The sequence below is a fragment of the Pithys albifrons genome, chromosome 6 (assembly GCF_047495875.1).
Source record: "Pithys albifrons albifrons isolate INPA30051 chromosome 6, PitAlb_v1, whole genome shotgun sequence".
NCBI lineage: Eukaryota > Metazoa > Chordata > Aves > Passeriformes > Thamnophilidae > Pithys > Pithys albifrons.
The window spans coordinates 7,067,667-7,080,119 of record NC_092463.1 but is presented as its reverse complement, the minus strand read 5'-3'; the positions used below and the strand labels follow the sequence as shown (position 1 = coordinate 7,080,119).

General features: G+C 43.7%; 1 protein-coding gene across 1 annotated transcript in view; it reads right to left on the bottom strand.

Annotated features, from left to right (window-relative positions):
• RHOJ (ras homolog family member J) overlaps positions 1–10,042 on the bottom strand; it is a 62,702-nt gene extending 52,660 nt beyond the window's left edge. Inside the window, exon 1 of the mRNA XM_071557330.1 lies at positions 9,325–10,042. Coding sequence (XP_071413431.1) covers positions 9,325–9,502 — 178 coding nt within the window. The 5' untranslated portion in view covers positions 9,503–10,042. The remainder of the gene's footprint in view (positions 1–9,324) is intronic.
• Positions 10,043–12,453: the final 2,411 nt, after the last annotated feature.

The following is a 12,453-nucleotide window of genomic DNA, read 5'->3' as shown; positions in this document are numbered from 1 at the left end:
TTTGGGAATATTTTTACAGCTGTCCATCTTCTTCCTTTGAGAGTTTTCTTTTTTTTTTTTCCCAGTGCTTCTCCTGTCAGTGAAAGTTTTTTCCAGCCTTTTCTTCCCCTGAGGCTGGTTGGCGCATTTTATGTTTATGGATTCATTGCTGTGCCAGTTCCCAAGGTAAAAAGGCAACCCTGGGGTAACCCCACTGCTGGATTTGTTGGTGCACTGGGCACACACTGAATGTGGGGAACTGTGTTACTGAACTAACAATCTCTCAAGGCCTTTCATGCCTTCCCCTTCCCTGGAATCCCAAACACACCACTTTGCTGACAGGGACTAACTAGGGCACACCAACACCCAGCAAGTGCCACAGGGTGCAGATGGCACTGTGTTCCTCAGTGCCCTTCCAAGCCATCCTCCCTACTCTCACATAGGACTTTTTGGGCCCACAGTAATACCTGTTTAAGAAAAGGGGTTTGCTCTTGGTCCTAAATCTGTGATTATGTCTGCTGCACAACAAATGCTCAGGAGAAGCCATGGCTGGGTCATGAGGCCTGAATCTGTTTCCAAAAGAGATCCAACCTGAATCCAAAGGTGACAGCAACCACATGACTGGGTAGTATCCCTGGGTTCTGCTTCATGTTGCTCTGCTGGCTGTGTCCTCACTGCTGAGACATGACAAATGGTGTTTGGGATTCCACTGAGGTGAAATGATTCCTTCTCAGATCTGGGAGAGCTTTCCTGTCCACCTGGGTACATGGGAAAGCCATTGGCTGATGAATGACCCTTGAACATTTCAGCAGATGTACAAGCTGCACATAAGGTCTAGTCACCAGATTCAGCCAAGGCTTCTGGTAACACGGCTTGTCTTGACTGAGAACTCCTGAGTTTGAATGCAATTAATCCTTGATATTAAATAAGGTGAATCTACCTTTTTTTTAACCTTTTAGTTCTTAGACATTACTTTAAAATTAATTTTTACTGATATTATTTGGGGAAAAAAGGGAGATGAATACTAGTTCAATAATCCAATGTAGAATTCATTCATTCAGTACCTGTTGGCATAAAACTTGGGGTGACAATTCATAAAACTTCCATTTCTTTAGTAACATATTCCCTGAATAGCTGGAAGACCCATAACTTGAGGTACAACAACAATATGACTGACAGGACACTGATGAGTGGTCAAAAGCAGATGAGAAATACAATAACTTGTATTTTTTCACTGCAAAGATAAATAGCAATTTGACAGGAGATGTCATTACTGTTTAATGACTTTGTCTGAACAGAACAATTGAAGGAAATATGTTTGCTCTTCCTCATCCCTTGCCATTTCCATGATGTCATTAAGTCTGGCCATAACAACTGGAAAGTTACAGCATAGGACAGGCACAGCCTGCAGGGCAAAATACACACAGTGATGCACAGTAACAGGGTGTGTATCATTAGTACAGACACCAAGGTATCAAGGTGTCCCAAGAGAACAGAAAATGAGAAAGAAGTACTAGTGGAAGTGTTTTGTATTGACTTAATCAATAACTAAGCCATTGCAATGATGGCTTGGTAAAAACACTGCCACATCCTGCAGAAATGAAATTTTTACATATCTAGGACTTTGGGTTGCTTAGACTTCTTTGTTAAGTTTTTGTCCTTCTTTCCTACCTGTGGAGCATCTTCTGTTGTAAAGCATCTGCCTGGCTGCCAACACACTCCTGGTCTGGCACCCCCCAAATGGCTTTGCCCACTCGTGTGGGTGGCTGGTCACATGTACTGACCCAATTATTGATTTTAAGATACTGGATGTGATTTAATTCAACCTGTAGAGATTGTCCTTCAAGGGTCAGAGGCGTCAGTTTCAGTTTTGGTTTTCTCAGCTGATGTCACCTCTTGCAATGTCACACTTATGAGAAGGGGAAGGAAAGACTAGGACTGACTAACTTGGAGTAGTGGAGAAGAAATGGGTCATTTCCTCATTGCTACCACTGTTAACCCTTTTTGTGCTCCAGTCAAATCCCTCCATGTCTCTTTGCAGCAGTCCATTTCTACATAAGAAAAATTTCAAAATCTGCCCATCCATATGTCAGAAGAATCACACTAAAAAGTCCCTTTCTACATCTCTGAGCACAAGAGTGCTGGATTGGGCCAAACTCACAGCCAGCCCAGTGTCTTCACCTCTGACACAGCAGTGAGCAGCTTTAAGAGAATTTGCCATTCATGAGACCAAATTTAGGCCTCATCCTGGACTCTGACAGAGGGCGGTGTCAGCTCACTTCTTGCAGAAGTCTTTTTCATTAGCTTGTGAAAGCACTCAATCTCCCTGATATCTGGTCCAACCTCCTTTTTTTGCAAACCTTGTTAAAATTTTGTCCTCAGGAACTTCTATAAAGCGATAAGTTCCTTAGGTTAATCACATACCATGCAAAGAAATATTTCTTTTTAAGTCTTTTCACTTTTCCATCTTTTCAACCCATTCCCTCCGGCGTGTGACTGACCTTAAGAAAAATCCCATCATTCTACATCCAAACCAGCAATACACATTCAAATGGTCTAAATCCTTGTTTAGTATTCTTTGTGATTCCTCTTGCCCTTCAAACAGCACATAGCTAATACAAGAGTAGACAGAGGGGCTTAGGTGGAATTTAGGTTGGATAAGTCTGGATACAGTAACATGGCTGCTTCATCCACTCCTCTAATTCCTGGCACTATCCTTCGTGATGTGTGTTGTAGTTTGCTTACTCTCTACATCTAGTTTTCAGACTGCAAATGTCATTCATGGTGCAGTGTTGTCCCCTGATGTCCCAAGGGGATCCCCTGACTGATACTGGCTGAAGAAATCAGTTCTCTGCACTGGGCTGCTGCTGCTTTTGGGCTGTCAGTGGAGTCCTAGGTGGGGGATGGATTGGTGCAGAGCTCTTTTTTGCCTCTTTGTAGCATAAAGTCAAAGTAAAATCAAACCAGGAATGGCAGCAACACCAAGAGCAGCTGTATGACAGAGCCAGAGGCAAAGGTGGGAAGCAGCTCAGGTGCTGCAGGCTCATACCCGCTCCCAGCTGTAGTGGGGAGGGGACTATGGGGACTTTGTCACCACAGAGCTCAGAGCACTTCTGCAGAAACGATCTGCCCTGAGAAATAGGATCCCAAAGCATGCACACACCTCTGTCTCCATGGGCTTCAAGTGGGTTGTGCACCCGCAGGACAATACAGGGATGTGTGTGAGGAAGAGATAGGAGTGATAGTTATCTCAAGTCTTTGCACACTGCAAAACACCTCCAGAAGGAAAAGGCCCCGAGATGTTCGGGGGTCTATGTGGTGCCTGTCTCATTTGAATTGGGAATAACCATGGTGATTCAGGCAAAAGGCATCTTTTCAGTATATGGACTGTCTAGGCTTCCTGGATGTGAAAAAGCCTGAGGATCACTAGATCACCTCTGACTTTTGAGACTCAGAACACAGAATTAAACCTTTCTTGGGAAGACCAGGAATCAGTGGTTCTGTAAAATTCATGTTCAAAACATGCAGCCATGGAAACCTTGGGGTTTCTGTTGTGTTGTACCTTGAACTTTTTATTGAGATCCCTGGTTTATTCTGGATGATGCCAGGTAGATTGGCAGAGAAGCCTTTTTAGCTCCTGAGAGGCAAAATGAACATAGCTATTCTGTGGCTGCCAGTTTAAAAAGCCAGATCTTAAAAGAGTCAGTGCTTTCTTGTCTCAGTGATAGAGTTCAAATCTGTACGACCAAAATTGGATGAACATTAAAAGAAAAAAATCAAACCATTGCAAACATCCATGAAAAGAAACATCACAGCTCTCTTTCAGTGCTATTTATAGATATTTCAGTTTAATGACCCCAAACATTGCATGAAGGGTTTCTCTAATGTGCTACCAAGTCTGTTTATAGGAGACAACTGTCTCAAGAATGTGGTGGTGTGAAGACTCCCACAGCAGCACCCGTGCAGAAATTGCAAATCTCCTTTGGTAGTCCCTTCCTGTCTCATGAGGTTTCAACAGGGGGGAAAGAAGTGATGGCGTGGGCTTTAAGTCATCACTTACACACCATGGCAGGCAGAGATGGGTTGAAACCAATGTGCAGTAGCAATCAATTAAAAATGACTAGCACATCAAAAGCGTGGACAGATGTGCTCTCGTGCTTGTAGCTGGAGAAATTTGGGATGTTACGGCTCCCATTTGATTTCTTGGCAGATGATTTCTGCCCCACAGTGAGAGGCTGCAAGGCAAAGCTGCTTGTTTCTTGATCTGTCTCCCCTGGGTGCTCCTGCCTGACCTGGGACACAGAGCAACCAGCCAATCAGTGATAGCTGACTTCCAGCTTCTCTCTTACATGGAAGGACGTGAGGAACAGGAGTCAGGGCTGTAACATACAGACAGGATATAATAGATTTATGGATTTGCACAGGTACAAGATGATTGCTCTGGGCAAGAGCAGTAATACTGTTCCTATGCTAATAAAAATGCCAGGGCAGGAGACTTTCCCTTCTCCAGTGGCTTGCCTAGCCAAAAAGTTTGGGATCACTGCTCTGTGAGACCGGTGAGCACTCCAGCCCGCTTCAGTGCAAAGTCAGACAGATTACATTGAGTCATCACTAAAGAACACAAAAATATGTCTCCTAACCATAAGTAATGTCTGTCTTCTTCTATATTGCTTTCAATTCACAGAGCTTCAGTCAGGGCTGAGCTATTCTGTATGCTATTCATTAGCTGATCACATGCCACTGCTAATTTTTTTCAAATGGATTCACTATTTATAAATGTTCACCAGTTTGTGCCGACACATGAGGGGAGGGACATATTTACACCATCTACTTTTTGCAGATGCTGTTTTCCTTTAGAGGGACTGACCTCACTTATTTACCAAAGCTACAACTTTGGCTCCTAAAGCTATTTGTGTAGTACTAATCTCTGTACTACGCCTCAACCAGACAGTTTAAGATTCACAACCCTCTTCTCCTCAGACTTCAACCATCTAAGGAGTCCATTCACCTTTGTTTGCACAGTGGGCCAAGTTAGTTGCATGCCATTGTCACTGCTCCTCAAGCATGGAGTTTGTTTTACTTAAAAGAAACGCACTTTTGCAATAGAATAGAATAGTTCTCGTTGGAAGGGGCTACAACTACCATCTAGTCCAACTGCTTGACCATTTCTGGGCTGACAAAAAGTTACAGCATGTCATTAAGGGCATTGTCCAAATGTCTATTAAACATTGACAGGCTTGGGGCATTGATCTCCTCTCCAGGAAGCCTAAATATAGATTTTAGGGTGAATAAATGTCATGCTAAAAATTGCTGTGTTTTTAGGCTTCATGAATATAAAACGGGATGTTTGGTGGCTGCCTAAGTAACAAATAACACACACCTTCCTTCTGTATTTCCCAGAGCAAGTCAGCTAACTTTGGCACTATTAAACCAACTCTGCCAGTAGTTGAATTGCATTTTTTGTTGGTCCAACCTCAGCCCTAAATAAACATGTATAACCTCACATAGCTAGACACAATACAAGTCACCCTGGCTGAGAGACCTTTGCACACGGAAAATCAGCATTTGATGTTCAAAAGACGGAATGGAACAAGCATGCTAAAGCATCTACTCACTATCCAAACAGTCCCTATTGTTACAGTTATTGCCAGTAATATCCTGTTTGTCACTGGGATAGCACTTTGGTTCGCCTGCCCTAGAAACAGCCACTTGCCTTGTGGCTAAGCACTTCCAGTGTGGGACTTGGAAATTCACCAGAGTAAGGAAACCTACCCAGGGCTCTGGCTTCTAGAAAAACCTCTTCAAAATGCCTCAAGGAATAACCAGGCTCATAAACTTCCACACATCCAGTGAAAGAAACCATTTTCATATCCAAGTAACAAATTCGCCCTCCCCATTTGTCTGGCATGCTCTGATCCTACTTTACAACCATCACATCCCAATCCTGGCAAGAGGTCCTGAAGAAATTTGGTTTTGTGGACTGTGGGTGAAATCTGTGGCAGAATATTCATAGTGTGGAGCTAATAACTGGTTTGGACTTTAGTACAGTGCAGCTGCATAGGTGGTGAAACACCAAAAGCCTTTTGGCCCAGGCATTGCCGTATCTGAGTTGTAAATGCTGTGTGAGTTATCTACAAGATTATCAGTCCCTTCCCTAGGTGAAACTCAGCTAGTGTCTTTGATTTTCTTAGAGGCAGGTTGGGCCCAAATTTTATAAAGTGGTTTCAAGCCCTTTCATGTGAAAGGCACTGAATAAGTACCATATAGATCTAACACTGCAGGAGCTCAGCCCTTGGTTGTTTGCTCTGGACCACTGTTCTCAGTATGTCCACCTGTTTCACCTGATCCATGGACACCTGTCCACAGAAAGAACTAAAAAGATTCAGTGCAGCAGAACAAGTACACGTAGCTGGTTCTCTGGGGCCACGAACAGTTAATGCCTTGGCCACAGCAGTGGTGCAGCTGGAGCTTTTCCCAATGCTGGCCTGGATAGCATCACTGTCTCCCCCGAGTTTGCTGGAGTCGTGGCAGTGAGAAACTGCTCTGAGATCACTACTGGAATCCTCGATTTTTAATGTTCCCCCATCCTCCCTACATTTTCCATTAGGAAGAAGTAAATTGGTAAATGCCCTGGGACTCACAACCAGGTTGTGACCTGGTGAGGCAAGAGGAAGCACTTGCTAACACACCACTGCTGGTAATAACTCCTGGGTGGAAAACCTTCAATGGAAAGTGCAGCTTTGAAAAAATTTGCAGCAAGTAATTGCTTTTGGGCATTTCCAGCACAGAAGGACTGAATCTAATGGTTTCAGCTTGTTGGGAAAGCTAAAAGTGTTGGTTTCAGCAGGGACAAGGGCAGGGGTAAATTCAAAAGTGATTGTCCAGTCTCCAACACCCTGCAGGATCTGCCCATGTATGAAGCTTCCCTGTGTGCCATGGTGACTGTGGTGTCACCATGCCCTCGGTGCCACTTCTCTTCTTCATGGGCTTCCATGCAGATAGATATGGAAGAGGCTGTTCCAAGGACTATCTTAAAGGCTATAAGCACAGGGGTAAGGTCACTCCAAGTGGGTTCTTTTCTCTGTCAATACCCACAGTATTTTAAACAGGTTATGTTATACTTTGTGCCATGCAGTATTTTTATGAGTGGGATATTTTCCAGGACGCTGCTCTGGAAGTAATTTCTACTGCTGGATTCTGTGTGCAGTTTTGTAGTGAAATTGGTTTAAAAAACTATGGGATTCCCCCAAACCCCTGAAATTCCTTTTTTGATCAATGCTAGTTTTGACCACTGGACAGCATTTGTCTCAGAGTAGCAAGCCCATACATGGAGCTATTTTTTCCCTTATCTTTCTGAATTTCCCCATATATATTATGTACTACATGCATTTATGTACTATAATAGTTAAGAAGGCAGATAGCTAGAGATATTTTAGAGGCTAAATCTTCAAATCCTGAGAATGTAGCTTGATTTAAAAGTGCACACATACTGCTTTTACCTGGAACTCAAAGGAAACCAGGGTTATGCTTTTTCATCTTCCCAACCTTCCCTCAGCCCTTGTCTCCCTCAGTAACTTTTGAGCCTGCTGGCAATTTCTACCACTTCTGACAGAGGAAAGGAAACCAAAGCAAGTCCCTGTGAGTCACCTGCAGCTGGGTAGGTAGGAGAAATTCAGTGTGGTGCCCTCACCAAGTGCCAGCCTTCCTGGCTGGCATCAGTGCCTATGTGTGTGCACAGCCCCCAGGCACATGTGTGTGTCCCCACACTCACTCCGAACCCATCCAGACTGATGCTTAGTTGGTCACGCACCAGCTATTGTATGGCTTTTTCCATATGCAGAGGTATTTGCAGGGCATGGAAGAGAGTGGGAGAAGGGTAGTGGGTGCAGGGACCAGGATATTGTAAGGGATGAGCAGAACTGAAATTATCATGGGAAAGTGGGTGCTGTTGCAATCTAAGGCAGCCTGGCTCCCCTAGGGACTTTGGCTCATGGAAGTACATATTTACAACATGCAATCTTCTGTCTTATATCTTGTCTGTGTGAAGATTTTCTTCTAAAGGGCAGAGAAAAGAGAGAGCTGCTTGCATTAGAAGTGACGCTGCCCACTCTTGTGGATGAAAAGGTCTTCACATTTCCATGGATCAGATTCTGCAATTACACAGCTTTCTTGTTTGGCCAGTTCATCTGCTAAACCTGACACGCAGCCAGAATGCAAACAGAGATTTTCCCATTACAGAATACCAAATCTATGATAAGCCACGCCATGAAAATTCAGTTTTTAAGGAGGTGGGGAAAGAATGAGGGAAACTCCAACTGCTGCGGCAAGATAAGCAATGAGTTTTGCAGTGCTTCTAAAATCTGTTTGTCAGGGATCTCATAAACAACAACTGTAAGCCAAAGAAGCACTGTGAGAAGAAAAACAGTAGAGTTTGGGATAGTAAAATTTAAGCAGATGTTTGAGCACCAGTTTTAGTCCATAAACCATCTGTGTGATAACTTTGGGCACAGCTGGATAAAGTAAGTAATTGCTAGAGAAAGAAGCCTGTGAATATTTTACTTAATCTGTGGGTCTGTTCAGCACAGCGATGCATTGAACATCATCGATGATCTTGATTACGTTTCTATTTTTTTCTTATACTACAAATTCTCTCACTATAAAATATTCAAACCAATCACCAATTCTGCTTTCCCTATCATCAAGTTATAGTATTAAAATCTATTTATAGATGGAGTAATAAATGCCTCTGAAAGGAGAGTTATATTCTGACAGCACCAAAAGAGACTATGCTGGTTTTCTCAAAGATTATTCCTTAAATAGGACATGTTCTCAAAGATTATTCTTTAAATAGGACATAAATATTGTAATTTATTTATCATTTGCCATGAGGCACAGGATCACGATAGCATACATTTTTATATATATATATATAAAAATATATATACGCATATATATAGACTTCATAACTGCAGCCTGCAAAGTTCAGAACTTCACAAACTAACCAAGAATACAAATTGATAGAGGCTGAATTACATCTGTTATCCCAAAAATCCAGTGGATTTAATCGCACCGCTAACTCTGTTTAGCTGCCAAAACCAAAATAAATATCAGAAGCAAACAAATAAGTTCTTTGAATAAATCCTGCGTTGCCCCAATTGTATGAGCTGCCATCAGAGCTGCCATCTAAGCTGCCTGGCGACTATCCAGGCCTGAATGACATTCCCGGACAAGAAGTAACCCATGCAATCCCCTTTGAACTGTCCCTTGCTCTCCTCCATCTCCCTTTACCTCCCACCTGGCTGTCCTGCAGCTCTCAATTAAATTTCTTTGAAAGCACTTTCTTACCTGCATAGTGGTCAAACACAGTGGGGACATACTCCTCTGGGAAGGCATCATTGGCATAACTCATCAGCAAACAGGTTTTCCCAACTGCTCCATCCCCAACCACCACACATTTTAACATCTTCTTGGTGTTATTCCTGCTCCCATCAGTGCAGTTGTCATTTTCTTCCTTGCAGTTCATTCTTGCTGCTGCCGCTGCTGCCGCTGCTCTTGCTGCTCCCAGGACTTCCAAGTGCACATGAAGGAAAAATGAAGTGCGATTGTATTGACTTTTCCTGAGTTTGGAGTGGGGAGAGGGGGGAGCAGCAAATCTCAAACTCAGGAAATCATACTAATGTTTCCAGGTTGTCACAGCCTCTTCTAACAATTACCAGATCAGTCAAGAGAAACATCGAGGTGAATAAATTAAATATGCAGAGAGGAATATCATAAAAATAGTGATCTGTCCTGTTTCGTTTGTCCCAGTCAGGAAATCCTCATCCTGCCCGGCAGTTCTCAGTATTTATTGCGACTTCAAAAATACCAGCAGCCTGCGGCTCTGCTCCGTGCTCCCTTCCTCCAGCTTGGCCGCAGGAATCAGGGATTCCTGTTAAATCCACTCCATTTTCCATTTCATTTCTAACATGGAGGAGAGCCTGGAGGTTTTTAATGGAGTTTTTCCTTTCTTTCTCCAGCTTGCTGTGTGTCAGGAAATCATGGGTTTCCTGCTGAATTCCATATTAGGATCAGTGGGCTTGTGAAGGGCTGCAAACAATGGGAGCTCTGTGTGTATTTGTACTTTGGAGGAACTCTGCCAGGACATGGAGAAAGGAAAACACTAGAGGTCCCTCTACAGAATGAAGTTTTCGGGCTTTCTGCTCCATCCCGTGCTCCAGCTGCTCTCGGGGCTGCCAGCACCGGGACCGGCAAGGAGGATTTGGGAGAGCCTGTGGAAGATGTCAGTGTTGGAATTGCATGGCCAGGCAGAGCACGGAAAGCCTGCGAGCTGTGCCTCTGTCTCAGCCTTGCTTGCTGATCCCAGCCACGATCTACTTTGATCTCAAATAGGTATTTTCTTCCATTTAGGAGGGGAAACTGGGAAGGTGGAAAAGCAGACAGGAGTCACAGTGGGTAGATAGAGTTTAATGTCAACTTTCTGTCTCTACAGCTCTTTAAAGTACTTTGTTATATGGAATAGATGACTGATTTTTCAATTCATGCACTGGGAAAGTTTCTCTTGCATTTCCTCTTATCTATCCCAAAAAAGAAAAACAAAATTTCCTCTCCCAGTGTAAATATGTAAACACAGACAGAGAGAATAAAGTGGAATTAAGAGTTAGAGAAATTAACAACATAAAAACACTGCATAGAAGTCTGTGAAAAAACAGCTTTGAACTGTATAATTCCTGCCTCCTCTGTTTTTTTCCGGTGTTTCACGTGCCTCCTAAATCTTCTCTCTGGTTAAATATACATCAGTCCATATGTACATGGAGGGCCAAATTCCCTGCTCCTTCCACAGGAAAGATTTTGCAATTTCCAGCAGAAATGAGCCAGACATTAACATAAACCCCAGAGCAGCAGCCCAGCACATCCTGCTGCCTGCATTTCCCTGCCACAAGGCTGGAAGGCTTTGAAAGGGGGAAACACCCCCCTGCTGGGACTCCACGGGGAAACACATCGGTGCTCAACTCTTCCCCTGCCTTGCTCATGCCTGGTGAGAAATAAATGCCCTAAAGTACACACAAGCTTGGTGCAATGAACACCTGGAAGTGCAAAGACTAACACAACCCTGAAAGGAATTCTTTTAGCTCCAAACCACAAGAGTAAAGACAAACATAACCTTAATAATGAAACTCCTTAGCCCCAAACTGTGTGTCCTTCAATTTTGGTGGTGAAAGGACACAGCAGACTGACCTGCAGTCTCCCCTGGAGAGGCTAAGTCTACCAGAGCTCTTCAGTGATCTATCTGTGCTGGCCCAGCTCTGAACACCTTCCCCAAGGGGTGGTGGAATCATAGAATCCTATAGCAGTTTGGGTTAGAATGTACATTAAAGATCATCTAGTTCCAATCCCTCTGTCATGGGATCCCTTCTGTTAGACTAGGTTGCTCACAGCCCCATCCAGCCTGGCCTTGAACACTTCCAGGGATGGATGGGAGATAGGTAAAATGTAAGTAAGCTTTGTCTATTCAGCTAGAGAGCCCCAGGGAGCTCTCTGCCTTCTCTTATCAGGAGTCTTGGTCATTCAGTAATTTGTGCATCTTGTGCCCCATGCTCTTCATCTTCTTCATGTCCCACGCCCTGCTGAGAACAAAGATCTTAGTAGGCAGTGCCAGGCCCAGCATCACTAGAGGGTTTCCCCCAGCTGAAAGATCAGGTGCTTCCTCTTAGCTTCAAAATTGCAGCCCAAGACTTAGGTTTATCCAAGAAGACTTGTGATCTCTGGGCATCAAACCCCCAGTTCTCCAAGCATTTACTCTGCTGATCATTTCTACCATCAGCAGCACGGCTGGGTCTTCCTAAGGTGCGTCACATGTTAAAGGGATTATTCGTTAAGCTTCTTTCTAGCTGCAGTTGAGGTCAAACTCCAAGCCTGTGCTTAGGGGTTGTGAGCTGAGCAGGTACCAGCACACTGATACCCTCTGTGTCTTTGCTTACCAACCTGGTGACCTTGTCAGGGAAGTTTGCCAAATATGTAGGTGCATTCTGTTGCAAGGTAACTGCAGAGCCTGAGGAAGCAAAACATTCCAATAATTCGTGGTTCAGTTCCCCATTGCCTCTGTCAGACAAAAGCAAAAGCTGTCTTGCTTCCCATTTTACACATACACAATTTATCTACAAGCTCTTTCAACATCAGATATATTCCAGTTAAGGCAAGATTTAGTGCTACTTGGGTCAGATTTAGGCCTACAGCAAAATCCCCGTGGCTCAGTCCTCTCTGATCATAAAGCTGGGCAAGCCTTAGCAGGACTGTGCCCACTCCCATTTGTAAGAGGTTAACTGATGAAACTTCCCTTGCTAATTCTCGAGAGGTTTTAAGTGACTTTATTGTCTCTCCATTTTTAAAAGGTCTCTCAAAATTGCTTAAAGGGGTTTGCTTTTCTGATACTCGTGACACTGAACTGGAGAGTCACAGAATCCTGGAATCATTAAG